At 41.2% G+C, this 26,583-nt stretch overlaps 1 protein-coding gene across 6 annotated transcripts in view; it reads left to right on the top strand.

Annotated features, from left to right (window-relative positions):
- Nucleotides 1-343: 343 nt before the first annotated feature.
- CD86 (CD86 molecule) overlaps nt 344-26,583 on the top strand; it is a 72,508-nt gene continuing 46,268 nt past the window's right edge. For 4 of the 6 annotated variants that reach the window (XM_032631343.1, XM_032631345.1, XM_032631340.1 and 1 more), the window contains exon 1: nt 20,028-20,143. In XM_032631343.1, the coding sequence (XP_032487234.1) occupies nt 20,127-20,143 (17 nt within the window). In that variant the 5' untranslated portion in view covers nt 20,028-20,126. Of the gene's footprint in view, nt 473-20,027; nt 20,144-26,583 lie in introns of those variants that run through there. The other 2 variants (XM_032631341.1, XM_032631342.1) reach the window with 2 other exon arrangements.

Below are 26,583 nucleotides of genomic sequence, written 5' to 3'. Positions count from 1 at the left end.
TAAATCACACTTTTTATTGTCTTACCAAAATCTATAGAACATTCTTTTATTCTATCTTACAGATGCAGAGTGTTGTGGGTTTCTTTTTTTCTCTTATTATCTTATTTTCTAGGCTTTTTGAGAGAGTTTCAAGGGGGGGGATTTTTAGTCAGCTTCGTCTTAATGCCATGTCTGGAACTAAAGTCACTGAATTATTATTTTTTTAATACATTTAGACCTAGGTCAACAAATTCAAACGCAAGAAAAGGGTTAAATTTCTTCCACAAGTGTTGGCAAAATCTGTAGAAAAAAAGAGGAACAGCCTTTAATAAAGAAAGTTACAAAGTATACAGTCATTGAGGAGGAAAGTTTTCAGGGGTGTAGGAGGGGTTGCTCCTCCTCCCACTGCCAACTAGCACAGACAGACAACAAACGAGGTCATTCCCAGACAGTTACCCCAACAGCAGAAACCAGTGAAGATGGGTCTCGGATGGTGAGTGATCATTCTTATTCTTCAAAGGCAGTTATGAGTTAAGTGACCCCAGTGTCAGGCTGAGATCGAGGATGGTGCTGTTTTCTGTCCTTCCTGCCCAAGAATGCTAATTATGTATTAAGGATGTATTTATGCAGCAGGAATATCTGGGAGAAGGAGCAATCTATGCTATGGAAGTTTAGCTAGAGTCTTGAAGCCATTCGCACCTTCTTGCTCCATCACTCTAAGATGATCCCATACCTCCAAGGCAGGGGAGCTTTTAAAAAATGTCTACCGAAGATATTTGACTACTAATTAAAGATGAGAATTATGGAAATGTCAAAATGTTTATTGGTTGTTGGGGGTTTTTTAAGTGATTTAATTTTGATTTTTGAAATTTTTTGTCAGATATTTAAATGTTACAGTTACTGATTTCAAGAATCAGGAAATTTTAAAATGTCTGTACAAGTATAACAAATGACAGGGAGTAAATTCAATGGACACCAAGGTCAGTTTGGCCTGGGGGTGGGGAATGAGATAGAGAAAGTAGAAGGAGAGAGGCCGAGGAAAAGGAAGAGGAATAAGAGGTGTAAAAAGCAAATGCAGAACCCAGATCATGTGTCACAAAGAGGCCATGGGAGATTCTGAGCAGGGTGAGGTAGCAGAAGGAGGTAGAGTAATTCAGTTAGCTACCAGGTATTGAATATGCATGATATGCTGTGTAGTTTACTAGTGTGATTTCACTGAATTTTAAACTTCACAGTGACTCTCAGGCAGATGATATCATCATTGTGTTTTATGGATGAGATAACTGTGGCTTAAAGCAGCTAAATAATTAACTCAAGGTCACGCTGGTCATAAGGAGTAAAAATCTTTCTTTCCACTTTGTCCTGCACCACAAGGTTTCTCCATGTCCCGGCAGGCCCCCATGGCAGTGACTTACTGGAAGAAGTCACATCCACTCTTCTCTTGGATGGTGGCAGCTGGGGTCACTGGTTATTTATTATTGTTCTTTGAAAATCTACGTAACCCTCGTCTATCCAGTGCTTACTGGTTTGGTAGACAGCTTTGCTGCTTTTATTTCAGAAGATTAGAATTTAATTTCCAAGTAAAGACTCCTTTTCCCTCCAGTGAAATTTTGAAATGTTACCCACGTATGAAGTGAGCAATTTCAGAATATATAATTTTGTGGAACCACAGAAGTGGTACCTTATGCTAACACTGCCTGCAGATGTCTATAGAACCACAGGCCACTGTCTATACTGTTCTTGTTAAGATTCTCTTTGTTTCACAGTGCCTGAAAATTGATCATGAACAGGAAATTTTAAAATATAAATGGTCAATACTATTTAGTCTTACCTGAAATAAAAGAAATGCAAATTAAAAGTGAAATGTCATTTTTCTTTTATCAACTTGGCAAATATTTTGTTTGAAAAGCAAGCAAGTAAGAATCCTATGTGTTTCTAAGGAGGGAGGAACATTTATACCCTTATTACCTGTTGATGATAATATAATCTTTCTAGACAATAATCTAGTGATACATACCAAAAGCAAAATGTATACGCCTTTTAACCAAGTAGTCCAACTTTTAGGAATTTATTGTAAGGATGCAAGCACATTTTTCTTGCCATCGTTTCTCATAGGGAAAATCTTAGAAACAACTTAAATATCTAAATATAAGTAGTTGGTTAATTATGGAACATCCATGATGAAATACCATGCAATCATTAAAAACTCTATTGTAGAACAATTCTTAATGTATTTTGTATAAGAAAAAAACCAGAATGTACACTGCTACTACTTTTATACATGATACCTCTATACATACAATGTTAGAAATACAGATGATTTTTATTTTCTACTTTGTGCTTTTGAACTTGGATCACATCTGCAGGCAGAAAAATAAAACTAGATATTTAAGAAGAAGTAACCAATAGCTGGCTTCTCTCAGAAAAGCAGTCAGCTGTCTAGTGGTATGTGATCACTCATAATTTGTGGAGTTCCATTGTTAGGGCTTTGGCCCTTTATGTTTAACTTTTTTGTCTCTTAACTCCTCAAAATATACTCACTCTACCCATAAATCACTAGATCCTGATAAGCCTGTTTTCATAGAATATTCTATGTGGAAGAGACCGGAGTGCTCATTTCCTTATTTTACAAATGGATCTCATGGCTCTGGAGTGAACTGCACGGTGAAAGGAAGAACAGTGCAGGGGTTAAATGGCCACAGTTAGGAACCAAAGTGCTAGTGTTTCTGTCCCGGATTCTTTCACTTTCTAGCTGTGTGACCTTGGACAAATTGCTTAACAATTGAAATCCTTAGTGTTTTACTGTATAATGGGGATAATTGTGATAATTGTGAGATTTTAATGAGATAATCCATGTAAGTTACTTAGAACCTTGCCGCGCAATAAGTATTCAGTGATTATTATTATTGTTGCTGTTTATTACTATTACTGTTAGGATTAAGAAATAGAAGGGAGGTCATTTGTCCAAGATGATACAGCTACTTGATGTCAATGCTAGGATTAGAATCAGGAAAGTTTTTTCCCAGCAGAAGTGTTCAATCCCCTCTGAGCCTGTCAGGACAACCCTAGGCTGGGCTCCCAGGGGAGCTGACAGTGAAACAGGCAGAGTCCAAGGACAAGACCAGCCACTTCCAGGAAATGACTCTGATCACAGTGGGAAGCCAAATGCTGGAAAGGAGGATGAGGGTAGGGAAGCCGAGAGCCAAGTTAGATGCAAGGATGAAGCCGGGAGCAGAGAGCTAGTACAGGAGAGAAAAGATGGCTCAGAGACCCTCCTGAGGCTTTTTAGACCACCAGCTGTGGGCTTCATGGGAAGTCAACATAATTTAAATACCCAAGGTCTGGGTAATTAAGTAGACAAATGGGGTGCATGGGGGAATTGCAGGTATAGCTGTGAGAAGATGCCTGGCAAGTAGTACTCATAGAGGATGAGGTGGACACTGGGAGGGGTCAGAACAAGGACACTCTCTCCCCCCTGCCCCGAGCCCAGGCATCCATTGTGATTATCCTAAAGTCACAGCCTACATTTGAAGAACCATAAACAAGCAAAAATACGATAAAATTTGCTTTAAAAATTCCTCGGGCAGCAGAGTGCAGAACTGAGTTAACAAGGAAATCATTTAGGGAACTATTAGGCTAATAGGACTATAGGAAACTAATTCAAGGAGAGGCGTTGAGGACATAAAACCAGGGCAGTTATGGTAGGGTGAGAGAGGAGAGGATGCATTTAGGAGATATTTACATACCAGAATTTATAGGATTTGGTTTTTGACAGATATGGAGCTTGGAAGGAGAGATCTAAGTATACAGTGGCATCCTCACAAAATGGAGGATATAGCAAGTGGATTGGGTTTGGGCCAGGGGAAAGAGGACAGAAGTTGAATTCATTTTTTAATGCTGAATTTGAGATCTCTTGGAGCAGCTAGATGATGTCCAAGTAGACAAGTGGATATACAGGTGTAAAGCTCAAAAAAGAGGTAAGGGCTGCAGAAAACATTAAGAGTCTTCAGCACAAGTATAGGTGATAGTTGAAATTCTCGTTGTGGGTGAGATCACTAGGGAGAGGGGACGGTGAATTGAGAAGAAGAGAAGGATGGAAGCTGGAAAATTTTGACATTTAAGGAGGTAGATGAGGATAAAGAGTCCACAGTAGACACCAAGGAGGGACTAGAGAGAATGGGAACAGAGCAGGAGAAAAGTGATGTCATAGGAACTAGGGGAGGAGAGAGATGCAAGAAAGAGAAGGACAGCTGTATACCTGAAACTAACATAATATTATAAATCAACTGTACTTCAGTTTAAAAAAAGAGGAGGACATGTTCATGGAAAGACAAAGCATATTTACCAAATTTCTACACTGAGCACACGAGATACAGAAGAAGTGACTCTAGGGACTAAGGGTTAAGGGTTGGTTGTGTCCCCTCAAAATTTATATGTTTTAAGACTCTTGGTACAGAGTCTTAAATTGCTTTCCAGAAAGGTTATAGCCATTCACAATCCCACAATCAGTAGTACATGAAAGTACCATTCTTCTTAATGGTATCTCAGGATGTGACTGTATTTAGAGATAGGGTCTTTACAGAGATAATCAAGCTAAAATGAGGTCATTAGGATGGGCCCTAATCCAAGATGACTGATATGCTTAAAAGTAAGAGGAAATTTGGACACAGAATCATGCATAGAGGGAAGACCATGTGAAGAGACTTGGAAAAGATGGCCATCTACAAGCCAAGAAGAGAGGCCTAGAACAGATCCTTCCCTTAAAACCCTCAGAAGGAGGGTTGTTTAAACCACAAAATTTGTGGTACTTTGTTATCACAGCCCTAACAAACAAATACATTTGGTGGGTGTACATAATCCTTTGGTGAGGGTGCAAATAGCCAGAGAAAGAAACTGTGAATAAATATCTCAGAGAGCTTGGTGAGGAACCAATAAAGGATTAGGTCACCTAAGCTAAGAGGAGAAAAATATTTCGAAAAGTAGAGGGTAGTCACGGTGTCAAATTCTGCAGAAAGGTGAAGTAGGAGAATGACTGAAAATGTCAGTCCAGAGGTCCGTGGTGACCTTTGTGGAGCACTCCCAGCTGAGTAGAGGGGGTAGATCTTAGCTGAGAACAGAGACAGCAGATAGATCACTCCCACAAAACATTAGGTGATGAAAGGGGACCTCTTCACTGAACCAAACTCACTTCTGCTGTCCATAAAGAGCCACACGGAGACACCCTAGAGTCAATCGGCCAGACCTGGAGTCTCCTCTGCTTTCTGCAGCTGTCATTTCACATGTTGGATTTGTGGTACTGACATAGATTCCATTCTCTTTTGTTAAGCCATAAGAAATGTGTTTTTCAAAGCTTCTCAGAGATGAACCCTATGATGAATCTGATGTTGTAAGGGGGATGTTGTAAGACTGTGGTGAATCTAATGATGTAAAGGAAAAAACAAGCCTGAGTGGAATTTGGGGGATTATTATAACTTAGGTCAGTAAGCAGGAAAAAACATAGTAGAATTGGAATAGGGAAGTATTAAAGCATTGTCTTAGAAAGCTTGGAAGTCAAAGTGAGTTTAAAATGTGCCTTCTGTAGCCTCAGGATATTATTGGCCAAGCAATGCAAATGTCATACTTCTATATTATTGGGGATCAAATTAATCAGGTTTGACTCTACTAAAAGATCTAATAAAATTTTTTTTAATGAACATTTAGCGAAATAAATGAATTAGTCAATAGCAGCCAGGAAATAACCATGGGGTAAAACCTGAAATAAATAAGTACCCAAAAGATAAACCTAGATCATCACCTCCATATTACAACTATTTTCAACCGAGTAAACAATAAATCTTTATCAAGAACCTGATAGTTTTGAGGCAGTATGGAGGATACAGAAGAAAAAGCAGACATACAATTTTTATAATCTAATTGGGAATGGAAAACAACAATTATGAAGTGACAAAAGCAATCCAATGCCGTTAATAATTGATTTTAAAATATACAAATAACAAAAAAATGTTCATTTTCAGTAGACATTGAAGAAACACCAATGAGATGTTTTCACTTATCAGATTAAACAGTTAAACAAATAATCCAATTACAAAATGGGCAAAAGACATAAAAACATTTCCCCAAAGAGGATATACAGATGATAAGTAAGCACATGAAAAGATGTTCAACATCATTATCCATTATGGGAATGAAAATTAAAACCATAGTGAGCTATTATCGTACACTTATCAGAATGGCTAAAGTAAAAAATAACGGTAACACCAAATGCTGGCAGGATGCAGAGAAACTGGATCACTCATACGTTGCTGCTGGGACTGTAAAATGGTGCAGCCACTCTGGAAAACCGTTCGGCAGTTTCTTACAAAACTAAACATACATTTACCATATAACCCAGCAATTGCATTCTTGGGCATTTATCCCAGAGAAATGAAAACCTATGTTCACACAAAAAACAGCACATGAATACTCATACCAGCTTTATTCTTAATGGTCGAAAACTAAGGGGAAAAATGTCCTTCCGTGGGTGAATGATTAAACAAACTGTGCTACACATATACCATGAAATACTACTCAGCAATAAAAGGAAAGAACTACGGATACACACAGAAACTTGAATGAATCTCCAGGGCTAAGTGAAAATGCCAATCCCAAAATGCTACTTTGTGATTCCATTTATATGACATTCTTGAGACAACAAAATCACGGAGATGAGAACAACTTGGTGGTTGCCATAGTTAGGGGTGGTGGGGAAAGGAAGAGGTATGTGTGGCTACAAAGGGATAGCACCAGGGAGCCTTGTGGTGGTGGAACAGTTCTGTATCCTGACAATGGCAGTTGTTACATGTATCTACACGTGTGATAAAACTGCATAGAACTACACACACACACACACACACACACACACACACACACACAGAGGAGTACACATAAAACATAAAACTGGTGAAATCTGAAGAAACTCTGTGGATTAAACCAATGTCAGTTTCCTGATTTTGACATTATACTAGTGTTATACAAGATATTACCATTGGGGGAAACTGGTTGAAGGGTACATAGGGCCTCCCTGTATACTTTTTTTCAGCTTCCTTTGAATCTTTAATTATTTCAAAATAAACAGTTTAAAATGTAATTTTAAAAGACAAAATTTTCATCTTCACTAAGTATTAAGGAAATGCCAGTGTAAACACCAATGAGATATATTCATTTATCAAATTAATAATTTATATTTCATTAGGGGATGGGGGTATTCATGCTCAGAGTATACAGGAAGAATGGTACTTTCATATACTACTGATTGTGGGATTGTGAATGGCTATAACTTTTCTGGAAAGCAATTTAAGACGCTGTATCAAGAGCCTTAAAAATTCAGATACAAGCACACTTGGCCACTGCCTATTTCTCTATGTTCTAAGTAATTTTTCCAGTTCCTTCAGCACCTTTGTTCCAGGCACCATGCCACACATTTGAAATATAGCAAAGACGAGCAAATATGATTTCTGTGCTGAAAGAGCTCAGCTTAGTGGTAAATATATCAAATGTGGTGATATTTTTATGAGTGAAGTGTGGGGGGTTCCCCAGGAGCACAAAGGTGTCTGTTTTCTATTTGTCTGTAGGTAGTATTGTGTCTTAGATAAGTGCCAGCATTTTGAGTCAGTCGGGCTGGTGTCAAATAATAAGTAGTTAATAAGTAATTTTGTACTTATTAGCGATGTCACCTTGGGGAAGCTATCCAGCTCCCTGAACTTCAGTGCTTTCATCTGTAAAATGAGGCTACTGGTACTTACCAATGCTATGAGGGTTATAAGAATTTATAATGGATGTAGAGTCTTGTGAAAATGAAATATTTTAGGCTTCACATTATTTTCTTTAAAATCTATTATTTCCTATCTTTTAAATGAAGTCTTAAATTTCTTTGGCTCTGCCTTTTCTGACTCAGTTCTAGCAAATGGATTTTTACCTGTAACTCAAAAGTTGCTATAATAGACCTCCTAATTATAGATAAGAGAAGGCCAGGCTCAATGCAAGTGAATAAGGTGAAAGCCAAACAAAAAAGCCACCTAAAATATATTTATATGAGGTAGGATGCCAAAAACATTAAAATGAAACCCTGTCCTGTGATTGGTAATCAAGTGAGTGTCTTCATGAAGTTGTCCTTGAAACCCCCTTTGTAGCCTTTTGGACCTCAAATATTTTAGTTCTGCTTATCTGCTTTTAATTTATAAAGACGTTTTTGCTCATTAGTAATCATGGGTAACATATTCAAATTTATACTTCTAATTCTAGAAGATACATAAACTATCATTTTTCTTTATCATAAAAATACACTTATTTATCTTGTTCTAATAATTTCACCTTTAGGGATCTATATAATTAGACAGTCAGGGATGTTAACAGATTTGTGCACAAAAATGTTTATTACACCATTATTTACTATAATGAAAAATAAGAATCAACCTAAATTTTTCATAGTAGGTGAATGGTTAAGTAAACTAAAAGTGAAGTTGATGATGACTTCTTGATGACAGAAAAAAACATAAGACTATGGAATTATAAAGAAAATAATGCAGAGAAACAAGATAGCAAGCAAATACGTCAAAATAGTCATAGTGATTACCTCTAGATTGGTGGGTTTTAGAAATAGGGATTTCATTGCTCTGCTAAGGAGGATGAAATCAAGGTAAAAAGTCATCTAGTAGCGGGGTACAGACTCTAAGTCAGAAGTGGCAAACATAGAACACCTTTGAGACCCTCAGATAACAGAAGTGAGTGATGGAACAAGGCAGGTGAGAGCTGGGAGACAGAAGCTAAGGGGGTTGAAAGTGTGGACCCAGCAAGACACTTCCCTATGGAAACCAGATCCTAAGGCAGAGGCCACTTATCTTCTTCTCTTCTGACTGAGTTGGGAGTGTTCCCATGACCTTCCCCTGGGGGTTGGAAGGAAGTGGATTGGGAGCGAGGGGAGAACTTGATTGAGAGCTCAGTGGAGAAGGTGGAAATTCAAGGAACATGGAGAATTTAGACAGTAGGGAGTAGAAAAGTTAATGTGCCCATTCAGTGGCTCACCCAAGACTTTATTTCCAAGAGAATTCCCTAGCTTGTTAAGTGTTCATGGTTGCCAGAAAATAAAAGTTAAAAAAAGGAAAACAGGCTCAAACCCAGGCTCTTTAATGCCTCCAGCTGAATTTTCACACATACAGGCAGAATGATCCCTTTAAACACTACTTAGTTATTGATATCAGGGGCTTATTCAGTTCTGGGGGGCCTTAGGAGAAACATCTGCTTAAAGGAACTTTGGGCAGGTTACTTAATTCTCTAAGCCTCAGTTTCTTCATCTGTTAGAAGGTTGAATAGCTTCAGTTTTTCAGAGGGTAAGGATTAAAGTGAACTAATGGAGGAATATGAAATGCGTGGCTCAAAGAAGGAAGGAACAGTGATGGCTGTGATGAGCAGGGACAGGGCTAGGAACTTACATAGGTGTTGTCCCTGGATCCTTACGATGACTGTGTGAGCTTGGTATTATTTTCCCCATTGAAAAAAAATGAGGAAATTGAGGTTTAGAGAGGTTTAGTAAGTTACTCAACATCACAAAATTAGTAAGGGGCAGAGTAGAGACATGTACTCAAAAAAGTGCCAAACCACACCAAAAAAGTACGCTGATGCCTGACATTCTAATGATAGTCACATAGTATTATCAGTTAGAAATTAAAACAGACTCAATTCTATATACCACTAAAACCTTGAGGTTGCCAGCTGTGTGTCCCTGAGCAAGTGGCCTAACTTCTCTGCAACTTAGTTCCCTCACTTGTAAAACTTTGTATGTTTGTTGTGCAGATTAAATGAAGTAATAGATTTAAAGTACTTAGCAGAGCACCTAGCTTATAAGCAATCAGCTAACAGATATTAACTTTAATAACATTTACTGGACCTGTTCCTTTGCTAAGCACCAGGAACGCAAAGGGGAATGAAACATGTCCCTTGCCCTTGTGGAACTCAGGACAGGAGAGCCATGTGAGCAGGGAGATTGTAGCACAATGAGGAAATAGCTATAATGGAAGAATAAGTAATGTGATTTGGGAGCAAGGAAGGTATAGATATTGTGAAAAGAGGAGGGGAAGGATGGCCAGAAAAAAGGTTTCAGCTGTGAACTGTGGAATGATCTGGATCTTAAAGGAAGGGGAGCATTTTGCTGACAGAGAAGGCAGGAAAGGCATTCCAGACAGAAGGAACAGTCTGTGCAAAGGCAAAGAAGGCAAAAAAGCCTTGATAGGATTTGAGAGGGTCAGGGAATAGTGAACAGTTCAAGTGTGACTAGAGGGTAAGTTATATGAGTTGACTGATAAAAGCAGAAGAGAAAACTTGGATTCAGGCTGTCAAGGGCCTCATGTGTCTTGCTAAGTGTGTGTGACTTCTGCCCATGAGGAACAGGGAGTAAGTCTTTAAAGCAAGGAAGTTTCATAATCAGATTGTTTTTGATGAAAGATAATGGTAGGGTAAAGGATAGTGAGAGGGAACCAGACTGGAGGCTGCTGCAATAGTCCGGACAAATGGTGACAAAGATCCTAACATTGACCGCTATTGACATTGGAAGTGGGTGGGGAGGAAGGGGAAGTGAGGGGGTCACTTAAACACGTGTGAAATCCAGGGTGTGAAAATGGCTTGGTCCCTTCTTACCACAGTCATCCCAAAGGACCAAAACAAAAACACAGAAAACCTCTTTTAAAAATAATCTCTTTTGTTTGTATGCAAATAGGCCGTGCATAGTGAAAATGCAACTCAAGTGTGATGACAGATACAATATTCTGTCTTCAATCCATGAAACACAAAGATGGAAGTGGTTTACAAATGCTGTCCTTCTTAAAAATTCCAACTCCTCACCTTAAAGCTGTAGCTAACCAGCGCAAGGCTTATTTGAAATTGTTTTCAGTCTTAAACCAGTTATGTGGAAATCTATTTAAGGCACTTTTCTAAAGAAGCTTTACTGACATTGCTGCAGAGTAGGAAGAGCAACATCTTGTTTTACTGGAAAATTTCTTTCATATAGCAACACCTCTGCGTGGTGGTGGTGGACCTTTAGAATTTTCCAGATAAAGGTGTGTGAAGGGAACTGCAAAAATTACACTTCTATGGTTCTGCACCACCAACTTGAAAATTGCAAATTCAAATTGACAAATACATATTTTAAGGGTTCACAGAAGTCTTATGTGCATTGCTTTTGGTTACAAAGATGACACAGGGAAGTGAGCCTTTGGGTATGAAGTACCCCCTCCCTCAACCCTGCTGTGAAATGGAAGCTTTAAAAAATCCAGTGGTTTTTTTTTTTTTTTTTTAAACAAGCTTAGTCATATTAGTTGTGTTCTGTATGCCCCAGTCTATTTTATTTTACTTTGTAGTGCACATTTGATTTATACTCCTATATAAATATTTTGCATAAAAAGGTGCTTTCTCAGGTCTTTGTGCTTCCCTAAATTTGAAATATACTGCCATTTGTTAAAATGTGTTAGTTTTGTTATGTATTATATTCCCTCCTCTGCACACACAGCAAAAAATACATGGACTTAACTCTTCTAGCATCTTTTACATTTAGAATATTACCTCATTTTATTTCTTCTAACCGAGGTTATAAAGGAAATGCCAAATGTCAAACGCTTTGTGAAAGAAATGACAGTTTCTCAGAATGCGTAAGTGCATACTCTTAAGCAAGGGGCCCCTTTAAATTCAGAGATCGCAATCTTCTGAACTGAGGTTTAATGTTCCCAGGTAATGCTAAAGATTGAAAGGATGTAAGTTTGGAATCAGATATTCACTGTTAGATTCTGAAAAGTTCCATCACCAATGTTGGCAATTTATTGTATCAATTTTTAAACTTGCCACTGTATATATTTCCTTCCTCTTGGAAAGATTTTATGTGGTTATGTTACCTGTTAACTATCTTTTGAGTAAACTATCTTTTGAGTAAACTATCAGAGAAAGTCCTGGGATTGTAAAATTGTATTGTAAACCTTACTGAATAGCTAGAGCATAGAATTACTAAATTAGTTAAGGAGCACTTAGTCTACGCCTCCCTCAACTGAGCTCTCTCGATTGTTCCACCCATGACTAATGGTCATGCAGACACTGTGACCATTTAAAATATGAAATATCTCTCAGAGAGCCTATCCTTGAGATGGAGGGCCTGGGGGAATTTTTCTTAACTGTGGCCTGCATGATCTAGTTAGAATCTGCCTCATGCTTTTAAGATGGTATTTGATCATTAGGACATCATATGTAACTGAAGTTGTTTATGTTGAAAATCAGTTGGTGACAAGTACCTTGACATTATTAGATTGAGTAGGTCTCCTGCACTCACCTGCAGGATCTGGGAGGACAGGGACCCTCTGCTTTTGCTCACCTTAGATCCCAGGACCAGCTCAGGGTCTGTACTTAATCAAGGCTGGTTAAGCATTTGTTGGTGAATGAAGGCAAATTAAAAAGTAGAAATTCCAAATGGTGTCATTACATCTGTGGATTTTTAAGAATTATTGAAAAATGGGAAATGTTAACTGAGATACAAAGATCAGTGGGAACACAGGTGAAGCATAAAATGTATGTATTGGGACGTCACTAGAGTATATAGTTACTACCAGTCCCCATGTATGCTCTGGCACCAGCCTTGATGCTCTGCCCAGCCCTTCCAGGAGGTGTTTGTGCACTCAGCAGGCAGGCAAGGCAGGAGGGATGCTCTAGTTGTGATCTTGCTAGTATAATCCTGGTCTCTGTCCACTGAGTTGTGAATTCCTTGGTTCCCTTGAGCTGCCGTTCTTCTCTGGCTTAACCTTGTTTCTGACCTGTGGTCCAGTTCTCCGCTGGTCCCTAGGGCCTGTCCCCCAGTGAAGGGCCTTGTTCCATGGGGACAAACAAGGAAGTACCTCCATTCACCACACTGTAGATATCACACTTCTCAGAAACTCCTGATTCTGGGTGTGTCGTAGCACACCCCCACCCCATTCTGCCCTGTCTCCACCAGACCACCGATGCCTCTCAGACGCTGAGTATGGGATGGCTGGCTCCTCACATGCTGGGGTTCTCGCCCCCAGCTCCATCTTCCTCCCTTTCCTCACTCACCCAGACCACTAAAGTAAGAGCTCATCTAAAGGCCACCCTCATCTCCAGTACAACAGTACTTCTTTTTCTAAAATGCATGTACCCTGACGCTTACCCTTTCGACAGTTTTTTTCCTTAACCTACTTTTCAGTAGTGCTAATGTAATCTTCAATCCAAATAGACGTACTTTGCTGCTGAATATTAAGCCACCGTGTGATTTTGAGAGAACGTTTTGTATTCACTTGATAGAATCTTGCAAAACAACTGTTGGTGCCTCTTGCCTTTCTGACTTCTTAGAGGACATCTAGGCAAAAGTGTATCACTGGGTCCTAGTTTCGGTGTTCAGAAGCTGATCAAATACAAGTTAAGAAACAATACACATGGCCTCTTTCTTAGCATGCATGAATGATAGGTGTGAATTTGCATCATGAGAAAGTGAATAGAAGGAGGGGCAGCTAGGGAGACCAAACAAGCCAGCCTAGGACAGGAGGGGAGCCCATGCTAGAGGTTGTAAGGGTGAGGGTCTCTCCTACCTTGTCGACCCACTTGCAGGATATAAATACTGAGGCTGCAGAATTTGGGCTCAGAGAAAAAGACTCTGATGTTTAACTATATAAAATCTATTTTAAGTGTAGTTCAAGATTGTATCTCCTCCTCAAAGAAAAAAGAAACATTTTATTTCTAAGAATGTTCCTCCAGAAACATGGAACTGAAAGCTATTTTTTTTAAATTGATCTGGCCCTTAGAAAACAACAGGGGCTTTTTCTTTAGTTTACCTAAGGAATTGACATAAAAATCTATGGCTCTGCACCGGAAAGATGCAGAAAATGTCAAAATAGAGGACAGAACCACAAAACTGGAGATTTTTCACTGCAACATTTTATGCATGGCATCTGATAAATGCGCAACACGGAGAAGTGAACCTCTGGACTGTGAAATTCATGCTAATTTCTTACTCATTCGTCTAGAAGCCCTCTAAAATGTCACATCGTTCATTTGGTTGCTTTACCAGGAATCATTGCATGTGATGAGTGTGCATGTGTGTGTTTAATTAATAGATTTTATTTTTAAAACAGTTTTAGATTTACAGAAAAATTAAGCAGATAATACAGAGAATTCCCGTATACCCCCTACGCTGTACAGTTTCCCCTAGTATTATCATCTTGCATTACTGCAGCATATTTGTCACAATTAATGAACCAATATTGATACATTATTATTAACTAAAGTCCATACTTTGTCTCCCTCTTTGTGTTCTATGGCTTTTGACAAATTTATAATAACCTGTATCTACCATTACAGTATCATACAGAGTAGTTTCCCTACCCTAAAAATCCCCTGTGCTCCACCTATTCATCCCTCCTCAAGTACCCTGGCAACCACTGATCTTCTTACTGTCTCCATGGTTTATGTCTTTTTTAGAATGTCATCTAGTTGGAATCATACAGTATGTATGCTTTTCACACTGGCATCTTTCATCAAGCAATATGCATATAAAGTTCTGCCATGTCTTTTTGTGGCTTGATAGCTCATTTTTTAATCACTAAATAATATCCCATTGTGCGAACGTATCACGGTTTGTTTATCCATTTACTTATTAAAGGGCATCTTAGTTGCTTCTAGTTTTGGCAGTTATGAGTAAAGCTGCTGTAAATATTCATGTGTAGGTTTTTGTGTGGACATAAGTTTTCAATTCATTTGGGTAAATACCTAGGAGCATGACTGCTGGGTCATATGGTAGGCTTATGTTAAGTTTTATACGAAACTGTGAGATTGTGTTCCAAAGCGCCTGTATAATTTTGCATTCCTACCAGCAATGAATGAGAGTTCCTTTTGCCCCACATTCTTATCAGCACTTGGTACCGTCAGTTTTGTGAACTGTAGCCATTTTCCAACAGTTATGTAGTTAGTAGCTCGTTGTTGTTTTAATTAGCAATTCCCTAACGATATATGAAACTGAGCATCTTTTCATATGCTTTATTTGCCATCAGTATATCTTTGGTGACTTTGTATAATCGGGTCTTTTGCCATTTTTAAATTGAGCTGTTTGTTTTCTTATCTTTGAGATTTAAGAGTTCTTTGTACATTTTAGATACCAGTTCTTTATCAGATTTGTGTTTTACAAACATTTCTCCCAGTCTGTGGCTTGTCTTTTCATTCTCTTAGTGGTTAGTGTGTTTATGCTTTAAGGAGGAAGGTTCTAAAAATACAATTTTACAACAGCAGTAAAAGGCAACTGTCATAGCAAATGTTCTATGCTCTTTCTCAGGTGGTGTCAGGGAATCCTGTTTGTGGACCCAGCAGAGTTTCATTAAAAGTAGAGTCAGATGCTGGGGTAGCTGACCATCCTGCATTATTAGAGGTTGTGCGACAAGGCTGGGAATAAGAACAGGACCCAGCCCTAGGCTGCATCACTTCTAAATAAAGAAAAATTCAGAAACTGTGTTTACAGTCCAATCCTGGGCCCCCTGCATGGATTATACCACGTGTAGGCTATGAATTTCTGTCCATGAATCCAAGTGTGTAAGAGATGATCACTTTTCCTATTTCTTAATCCCAACTCTGAGCCCCCATTCTGCCAGTCGGACAGGAGACTCCATCTTGATCATACAGGGGTGCCCTTCCCCTCTTGGGGCCCAGTCAGAATTCAGGAAGTTTGCCTGGTGCCTAAGAAGTGGTGGAAGTCCTAGTCTGTATTGGTTGCCATTGGCAGCCTTACTTTCTAGCCCACAGTGGTCTGTGAAGTCTGGCAGCTCTTTGCCCCACGCCACGGTGGGGAATGAGGTCACGTACTGAGGCTGGGTCCCCTGAGCCAAGGGCGCTGGCTCTCTAGGCATGAGCCACTGCTCCTGAGGTTGTTGTCTCTTTGGGAGCAGTGAGAGCGGTGCTTGATTCCCACTACACATGGTCCCCATGCCCCTCTGCCCTCTCTCCCTTCCTTCTGCATCTCAAAGGCACTCTGTGTTGTCTCTCACCCTCTAGGGCACCTGTATTGTCTTTTCCAGGGGCTTTCACAAAAGTCCAGAAGTGCCTTTGACTTTAGGTCTCTTCTGCTTCCTTCTCTGCAAAAATCTCTGTGTCAAGGAAGCTCAGAAAACAAACACTAATTAACATTTCAATAAATCATTTCTCTACAATTATTTGTAGAAACTATTTTATCCAGTATCAGAACCACCACCTGGCATACTTTTAGAGTGCCTCTTGACCACTGGCCACAGGAAGCCATTTATATAAAGCAACCAATATGAATGGAATTGGAAAATTCAGCTAAGTGTTTGGCTGTTTCCAAATACCACAGGTTTCTAGCTTTGCCTCCCAGAGTGGACCCTAACGATGTGGTCCCAGAGGAACATCTCTTGAGCAAAGCTGAGCAAGGACATAGGGAAGGGATGTTTCCTCCACTCAGCCACCATCTATAAGCCACTCCCCTCCTGCTGCTTTCCTGGTAGCCTTGGCCTCCTCAGACCTTAGAGCATCTGGGAGTGAGGCAGTGGAGGAAGCAGCCCCACACAGAAGGCAGGTTTCTGAGGTTACCAGCAACTTCCTCCTCACTAAACACAAGGAACTGATCTTCATTTTGTTTGACCTCTTAGCATTTGAAACTGTTGACCGCCATCACTGTTGAACCCTCTCTGTCCTTGGCTCTGATGACCCTTGGTAAGGCCTCCTTATCAGATTTTCAAGTGGCACAGGCTTGGAGAGATGGCTAATTTACAATGGATGACATATGTGGGATTCAGAGTAATTTCGATTGGCGGAACGCTGGCCCCAAATACTGATACACAAACAAGATGGGGCCAGAGGGTGGTGATCTGACTCGACATGTGAAAAAAATCATGGTCAGCCAACCTCCCAATGCAACTGTTTACAGGCTAATTTGATCTCTGACTCATTAACAAAAGTGATCTTGTCACTGCACCTTTCATTCTGTGAGCAAAGAGACAATTGACAAACTCAGGGAGATGGGTGGCAGTGCGAGAGCCACCAAGTTGATTAGGGTTCTAGAGAACAAATCATATGAGGAACAGTTGAGGACGCTGACCATATTTAGTTGAGAGAAGAGACTATTAAGGAAATTTATAATATCTGCTTTTGACTATTTGGAGGATTTTATATCTAGATAGATATAGATACAGATATAGATATAGACACACACATACATATATTCTGGTAGTTCTAGAAAACATGTCAAGGACAACTAAATGGTACTTATGGGGGTGAGGAGTAAGGAGTGGGAGATTTGGGATTATTATAAAGAAGACCTTTGTCTTATTTTTTAAATTAATTTTATTGGAGGATAGTTGATTTACAATGTTTTGTTAGTTTCAGGTGTATAGCACAGCGATTCAGTTATACATATACATACATTCATTCTTTTTCAGATTCTTTTCCCATATAGGTTATTACAGAATATTGAGTAGAGTTTCCTGTGCTATACATTAGGTCCTTCTTGGTTAGCTATTTTATATATAGTAGTGTGTGTATGTTAATCCCAAGTTCCCAATTTATTTCTCCCCCCCATGTTTCCCCTTTGGTAACCATAGTTTGTTTTTGATGTCTGTGAGTCTGTTTCTGCTTTGTAAATAAGTTCATTTATATCGTTTTTAAAAATTAGATTCCACAATGAGCAATATGGTATGGTATTTGTCTTTCTCTGAAGAAGACCTTTGTCTTATAACTGTCTTATCAGGTAGTGAGTTTTCTAATATTAGTGAAAAGGCAAAGACTGGACATCCATCTATCAGAGATGATATCGAGGGGGGTCGTTACTTGAGTGAGAGACTGGAATGACTTCTGAGGTCCCTTAAACAACCCTGCAACTCAAATTAAGTCATAGAGTAGGAGAATTCCATGACACTGTATCATCTTTTATTTCTGCTGCCTGTCTCATCTCCCTGCACTTCTATGTTACAGCTTTGGAGGAGGCTGCTCTAAGCAAGAACTAAAATAAATGTATGAAAGAAGGGATATGGAAAAAAGAAAACAAAAACCAAAACTCTTTTTTAAAAAAGGACCTACTACATGCCAGAATCTGTGCTAGGTACCATGTATATATATGTCATCCTATTTGACCCTCACAACAAGCTTATAAGATACTTAGTATTACTTCTGTGAGGAAACTAAGGCTCAGAGAAGTTAAGTAACTTCCCCAAGAGCACACAGTTATTAACTATTGGAGCTGGGGTTTGAACACAGGTCTCTGTCATTCCAAAGTCCAGTGTGGCGTGTTATTTTTACTCATCCTTTACTTATGATAAATGATACTGCTTTTTAAAATTTTTAGTATTGACATAGGATTCCTTTTAAAATAAATTTACTTAAAGTAAGTTAAGAGAAAAATATTGTACAAAGAATAGTACAGATTTCACATGGGTATGAAGTGGTACTAGTACCTAGAATGACTGAAGTTTGGGAAATACTATTCCAAATATTTTGATAGCAGGACTTTCCAATTTAGTCAATCTTACATTTTGATTGCTGAGTACAAGGAAGAGAAGAAAGGTTGAAGAGTAAGTTGAATGTGAATTAGTTCCCTGTGCTCTGATAGGTGGGGTAATTTCATGTGTTACAATAAGGAAACCAAATGGACCCTTTCAAATTAAAAACTATATGACTGTAAAATCCAGAGGAAAACCCCAGGTGGGGCCTATTCGAGTAAAGGATGACGTTTCCAAGGTATGCACACAGAGTGGCTGAGGGGAAGTAGTGGGAAAGAATGATCATCACCTTTCCAGTGATAGAAGGAAGATTTTTGTGGAAAGGTCAAAGTGAGAATTGGAAAGTCCAAAAAGAAGATAGGAAAGTAGTAATGAAGACTAAATAGTGCAGAGCATGCTCTGTGTCGGGCGATTTACATGCAAGACCTCATTTGTTTTTCACAACAACGCAGCAAGGAAGCTATTACTAGTCACAATTCATAGATGAGAAGACTGAGACTGGGAGGCGTTCAATAACTTGCCCAGGGTCCAGTGGCTCAAGCCAGGATTTGCCCTTGGACTGATCACCAGTTCCAAACCTGCACTACTTCCCCTGCACCACACGCCCTTGCTTGGGTGGACCTCCTCCACTCAAACAACATCAAGCAGTTTTCACTTTGTCACTCTTAATTTCTCCAGCCTTGCAGGGCACAGCTAGCCTCCAAGAGGTGGGGAGGCATGCTCAGAGGGGGCTGCCTCTCTCCTGAGCTGCAGACTCAGAGGCACATAATTGCCCCCCAAATTGAGCAGAGGGCATTGTAGGGCCTGATCGGGTCAGAAAAAGAAGCTATGCGTTTGGGGCAGGATTATATATGTGAGGCCTATTTCTGCCTAAGCACTGGATTTGGAAAAATCCACTTGGAATTCACATACTTTCATACTTCTTGTGACTTTTCCCCAGACTCAAGAGTACCATCGGCTTCCAGGAATAGCAAACCAAGGTAACAGAAACATTCTAGGCTACGACAATGAGGATTAGATTAGGGTAATCTGAAAATAAGGGCTGTGTAGGCTCATTGGGTTCTCACAGGATCCATGGAGTGGCACTCAATGAATGATTTTGTGGGGAAGGTGACAGGTGAAACACTGGGACTCTCTGCTCTCTCTCGTTGAGGACTGTCTCCTGCAACCCAGCTGAGCCAGACACAGCATCTGGCACGTGGCTGCCCAGTAAAACATTTGCTCAACTGAGCTGACTCTTTACCTGTAGACCTCTGTAATCTGTCAGGGAAGGTGTCTTTGCCATGTTTGTAGCAGGGCTGTCTTTGGGGGGTTTCCTCAGGGCTTTACAGTCACTCGCTCTCAGGAGTGCATCTGTAGTCATTCTCATCAGTGGAAATGCCCACCTGTCAGCAGAAGTTATCTGGAACCAGCGAGAACACTGTCACTGTCTGTGGTGTTATTTCTCTCTGGTCAGTTCCCCTTTCTGCATTTGAGATCTAGCCTCAGCCCTGACATTCTTTCTCTATTAGGAGTGTTAGGAGGTATGGGGAGCTCACAAAGGCTCCTCTTCGTTTATTCTTAATACCTTGCTTCTGTGTTCCTCGGGAATGCCACTGGTCTTATGCCTCTGGTCTCTGGGAGCTGCAGTGGATGGGCATTTGTGACAGGTATGTTCTTATGAAGCTTGTATGCCTGGGGGAGCATGGTATGGGATCAAGCTGCATCTGGGGCAGATGTTCAGAGGTGGGGCTGACAGCCAACAAGGGAGTGGGTAAGAAGGGGTGAGGGGTACATGCTTAAAACCTTTGACCATTAGGCTTGATTCTCAGACCAGCTATGTCGGAGGTGGGACATTATCGAAACGTGTCTCTTCCAGTCAGATCCTTTTGTCTGCTTTGGTGAGCTAAGAGACATGACTGGCAGGAAATAGAGGGCACCACTTACCAAACAACTGGCAGTCGCTCTTGGCCTTGGAGTGCTGGGGGCTACAAGTAGCTCTGCTCCAGGAGAAGCTGTCCAAGTATGCTAGCCCTGACTGAGCCCCTTGTGCCAGTAGAAAGTCCAGAGGACGGGGACAAAACTTACACTCTCTGAAATGGCCTCTGCTTTCTTGTTTGGCCTTTCCCTTCTCCTGTCCAGAAACCTTTGCCCATTTCTTCCTCCCATCCAAGTGCCCCATCCCAATATTGGCCCCTTCTGGCACCAGAGACCAATAGCTTATTTGGAAAGAAATAGTCCTAGGTCAAAAGAGAGCCCAGGCAGTGGTTTATCATGTTCTGTATACCATGAACATATTTGCATTTGCAAATAGGCTTAAAATAGTGCCTCCACTAATAGTTATTTATGGCTCTGGAGAGACAGGTGAAAATAATTTTTGGCCAAGGGAACTTCCCACTCCTCTCAACTTGTAATAACTGAGGAGTTGACCTGTTCCTCCCAACCTCAATCTTGGGACTCAGACTCTAGACTAAAATAAGTCAATTTAATTATGTGCACAAGTTCACAGTTTTATATTATATCTTCTGTTTGCTGCTACAGATACCACCAACTCTATTTACATGAGCTATCCTGTGTATAATGGAAGCTTTTTCAAATCTCTGCTCATTTGTGTGTTCTAAATACATTTATTGAATGCTTCCTACATCCTAGGTACCGGGTTTCTAACAGGGGGCATAAAAGACATGGTCCTTGTCCTCTTGAAGCTTCTAACCTAGTGGGAAAACAGTGCTAATTAAATAGTCACACTAAAAAATGACCATATAGCAACAGTGCTTTGAAGAGAAGAAATGGTTCATTGTGACTGTGCTCACTGTTCAATAACTATGCCTTTTAGCTTGATATTTTGGCTCCTCTGATATCCCCAGATAACAGATGTCCCCTCCTGGTGGAGGTGAGGACTGGATTTCATGAAATTGAGGCTAGGGTGGGAGGGGAGAGAACATGAAAGGTGAAAGGGTGAGCCAAGCTAGATTCCTTAGGAGAAGAATCAAGGTTCAGATACCATGCTTCAAAAATCAGATGGGCTTCCCTGGTGGCGCAGTGGCTGAGAATCCACGAACACGGGTTCAAGCTCTGGTCCAGGAAGATCCCACATGCCGCAGAGCAACTAAGCCCATGCGCCACAACTACTGAGCCTGCGCTCTAGACCCCACGAGCCACAACTACTGAGCCTGTGCCCTAGAGCCCGTGCCCCACAACAAGAGAAGCCACCACAATGAGAGGCCCGCACACCGCAACAAAGAGTAGCCCCCGCTCTCTGCAACTAGAGAAAGCCCGCGCACAGCAACGAAGACCCAAAGCAGCCAAAAATAAACAAATAAATAAATTTATTTTTAAAAAATCAGATAGAGGTGGGAGTTGAGTTTAGGGGTCTCTGGGCCAGGAGATTGAAGCTATGAAGACACAGAACTAGAGCAAACATGTCTAAACAAGCGAGGAGGTGGTGGGGAGTTTCCTGGAGTCATTCAGAGTCCAAGCAAGTCGGGACACTTCACCTTTCATGGCCAGGAAGGACGGATAGGGCCCTAGGCTGAGCATATAACCCTTTATTAGACCCTTATCCTCATCTCGAATCTGATATAGAGACCTTCTGAGCTGCACATCAGAGTATACTTAGGCTGAGGTTTGCGAGAGAGAAACCATTTTGAATATATGTAGAAGAAGAAAAGTATCCAGCACTTTGTCTCTCCATCAAGATGGGAAAGGTCCCATTCCCTGTTCTCCCTCCTTTCATGAATATGATTTCTTTCCGAGTTCCATTTCCTATTTAGATAAATTAACTTGAACTTAACTCTTTTATTATTTTTTAAATTAATTAATTTATTTTTTGGCTACAATGGGTCTTCGTTGCCGCACACAGGCTTTCTCTAGTTGCAGGGAGCAGGGGCTACTCGTCGTTGCGGTGCGCGGGCTTCTCATTGTGGTGGCTTCTCTTGTTGCGGAGCACGGGCTTCAGTAGTTGTAGCACACAGGCTTAGTTGCTCCACGGAATGTGGGATCCTCCTGGACCAGGGCTCGAACCCATGTCCCCTGCATTGGCAGGTGGATTCTTAACCACTGCGCTACCAGGGAAGCCCAAACTTAACTCTTAATAGCTAAAAACAAAAGACATTTCTCCTTTCCAGATAGCATTTGCATTTTAACAGGGGCTTTCAAAAAATGCCTTTACCCAAGGAATGAGTAATTTGGGAATTCCAAGTACCAGGGTAGGGTTAGTACATGGAATGGGGAGAAGATTGTGCCCTTGAAACTTTGGTTTTCTCTTTTTGACCATGATTCTGGTTCTGAGAGAACAGGAAGGGGCTCCCTTAGGTTGCCGGAATTGGCATGGCTGCCTTTTGGTAAGTTCTGTGGGTCTTATTCATGTCAGGCAGAGCCCCTAATTGGATGTTTACAGACTCAGAGAGAGGAACTTGTAAAACTTTGCATGATACTTACCCATAGGAACTTTTTGGCAAAAGGGGAAAAGTGGTTTCCAAAACCATTGATAATTTGAAAAAGCAGTGCTTCTTGACTCAGAAAGGTCCGATTCTAGATACGACTAGGAAAACTGGGCATCTGTCTCATACACAAACTTGCTGTTGGGAGACTGGAAAAGCTAATTACTATTGCCACGTTACGCTCCTTCTTCTGGGCAAGTGAGGGGAATGGACTCAATTTTAAGACTTTAGTTACCTACAATCTTGGGGAGTGAAGAAAAGCATCCCCCTGCTCCTTATGAATCTGCCTAGACATTTCTTCTTTGTACCTAGGCATCTTTGATACTGCTCCCCTCATATCTGTGTGGAAACACTGTCCCAAATGGGTGAGCAAAAGGACAGCTAACGAAAGGAAGGCAGTGTTAGGTAAGAAACTTCTCCACCAATGAGGGCCCAAAGGGATTTGCTCCAAGAAGAGACTGGAAACCAAGTCAGACATATGATCCAGCCTAAGCTAGGAGATGTGGCTGGTGGGGAAGCTCAAGGAAAGCAGAGCTCAGGATGGGTGACGTGTATCCGTACCAATCACCTCCCATGTCCACCAGACACCAGGAAGTGTTCACGTTTTCATCAAGGCATCACTCATACCCATCTTCTTTCATGTCATGCCTGCTGCCCTTAAGCTGGTTCAGCCTCTTCATCTCAAGGTCTACAAGCCTTTAACATTGGCTTTCTTGTTCACCCTGATATCAGCCCTCGCCTCCTTCCTCAGGCCACTGACAGGACTATTTTCTTTAAATTTTCATTACATAATTCTTTTGCTCCCACACTATTAATCCCAAACTCCCAATTTTCTATCAAATCAAATATAAACTCTTTATCTGACTTTCTAGGCCTTGTTAAGCTATCCTACACTGCTTACAGAAACTCATTTCCCATTATTTGTCCAGAGTCAACCATCAACCTCTCTTCCAGTCCAGCCTGATTTTCTTACTGTCCTATGAAAAGACCACGGTCCTTCCCCTATTTCCAGGTGTCATAACATTACTATATTTGATTGTGGCTTAGGAAGTTGCCAAAGACTTTTATACTAGTAGGAAACATTGAACACAGGGTTCTGCCTCTGTTCTTTTTTTTTTTTTTTTTTTTTGCGTTACGTGGGCCTCTCACTGTTGTGGCCTCTCCCGTTGCGGAGCACAGGCTCCGGACGCGCAGGCTCAGGGGCCATGGCTCACGGGCCCAGCCGCTCCGCGGCATGTGGGATCTTCCCGGACCGGGGCACGAACCCGTGTCCCCTGCATCGGCAGGCGGACTCTCAACCACTGCGCCACCAGGGAAGCCCTCTGCCTCTGTTCTTATACATGTGCATGCACCTCAAGAATATGGCTAAAGGGCTTCCCTGGTGGTGCAGTGAGAGTTCGCCTGACGATGCAGGGGACACGGGTTCGTGCCCCGGTCCGGGAAGATCCCACATGCCGCGGAGCGGCTGGGCCCGTGAGCCATGGCCCCTGAGCCTGCGCGTCCGGAGCCTGTGCTCCGCAACGGGAGAGGCCACAACAGTGAGAGGCCCACGTAACGCAAAAAATAAAATAAAATAAAATAAATAAGAATATGGCTAAAATATTTATCCAGCTAAACTCAATCAAACATTTAAAAGTGGTTCATCAGGAGGCAGCAGGTTTTTGAGACGCATTAACTGGATGCGTAGGATGGTACTTCTTCAGGAATCTGTTTGAAGGGCTGTCCTGGGAAGAACTGTTGAAAGCTTGCAAAGGCTTTCAAGGACAGAGGCAGATAGCCACCACATCGAGTTCTGGACAATCAACAACTGCTAACATGAAAGGAAGACAGAAATTCTCTGAGAAAGATTCTGTAACGCAGTGGCCTAGGCTGACAAGTCTCTGGAGTGGCAATATCAGAATGAGTGGGCTTAGGTGGAGCGCTGGGTAGAAGCCTCATCTGCTCTGACAGAACTTGACTCTCTCCAGCACGCACTAACACCCCTAGCTTACTCTGTTCCTGTCACCAGAGGACAGATCTGAGACCAAATCTGACCTACTTTTAAGTCCCAGGTCAGTTATCACCATCTTCACCCCACCCTTCTGGACTATAGGAGTGCTTGCTGTTCTCCATCTCTTCTGAAGCCTTAGACCACATGTCAGCTCAGCAGACCCTCCATAGACCCTGGGTTCCTCTAAATGCACCCTACCATATACTATGCTAAAAATAAGAGGAATGGAATTGGGTGGGGGCAGGGAAAGGTGGTGTGTCCAGGTTTTCCCCCTTATTTTTCCTCCCTCCTGGGAATGGAATGAGAAGCTTCAAGGTAAACTTAAAAGTTATGAAGTTCAACCACCCACCCAATTCAAGCATCTCTCTTAAAATGTCTCTCTGCATTATTACCCCACTTTTGCTTGAGCAAGTCTGGTGATGAGGAGCTCATTACCTCACAAGAAAGTCCAGTCCTTGGTTGTACCACTCTATTCAAAGTTCTTCATTATCTGAAGCTGAGCTCTGGCTCCCTGTAACTTCCAATTATTGGAACTACTGGCCCTTTAACAACAGTGCATGTGTCTTCCTGTGGGAGGGCCATTAAATATTTGCAGAGGGCCATCAGGTACTTACAGGCTTCTCTTCTTTAAGTTAGTTAATCCCAGGCCTTTTAACTGTTCCTCATTTGACATACTTTCACTATTCCCCGGTGAATCCCTTGATAAACTCTAATTTGTCATTGTCATTCAAGTATAACCACAAGTGATGTGGTCTGATTAGCACAGAGCACAGCGACCACATTCTACACTAAGAGTGAATTAACTTTTGGTTAGCCTTGCCATGCAAACGCTTATATGATTTTTACATTTACTATGGATAAACTACTTCTCTATTGTCTACTTAACTACTTCACTTAAGTGCAGATCTTCATGTGTACCCTGAGGTTCAGCACGCTAGTATCCCACTTTCTTTTCAGGCTTTATAAATATTAATTCAGCTTACCAACTGACCAGTAGCTATCTGGCTCATTCTTGTGCACATTTTTATGCACATCTGCACATTTGAAAGCAGAAGTATGATTTCTGTGCTTTCATTCATAGTTTTACTAAATATGTGAAAGTGAAAAAGTGAAAAAACAGCCCCACAGCACCCACCATGGTATCAGTCTATTAAACAAGAATGATTCCTGGCACTCAGTTGAGTGAATGAATCAATCAATACCTTGTCCTCATTCCCCATATTTAACCCATCACCATGTCCTGTTGGCTATAATCCTGCTTGAACCTATAAACTTCTATCTACTTTTGCCACCACAACCAAAGGCCATCTTCTTTCACTTAAACAACTAGAGTAGCCAACTGATTGGTTTTCTGGCCTCTGCCCTGGCTTCCCTACTATCCATTTGCTACACAGCAGCCAGTCATCTTCAAAATGCAAACCTGATTATGTCATTCCTCTGCTGTTGATGTTGCTCTCAGAATAAAGACCAAAATCCTTAACTGACCCATAAAATGAGCATGGTCTGACCCTTGCCGACCTCTCCAATCTTGCCCTCCACTGCTCTGTCCACATTGACCTCCTCTCATGTGCCCTCAGTGCCTTTGCACATGCTATTCCCTTTGCCTAGCATCCTTCCAAGTCACCCCCCAACCCTTCACCTACTTAGCACCTATTCAATCTGTTCTCTTTACCTATTG

Source organism: Phocoena sinus, chromosome 4, assembly GCF_008692025.1.
Source record: "Phocoena sinus isolate mPhoSin1 chromosome 4, mPhoSin1.pri, whole genome shotgun sequence".
In the NCBI taxonomy this organism is placed as follows: Eukaryota; Metazoa; Chordata; class Mammalia; order Artiodactyla; family Phocoenidae; genus Phocoena; species Phocoena sinus.
Note: the sequence above shows the minus strand (reverse complement) of the source record. Positions and strands in the feature narration are given on the sequence as shown.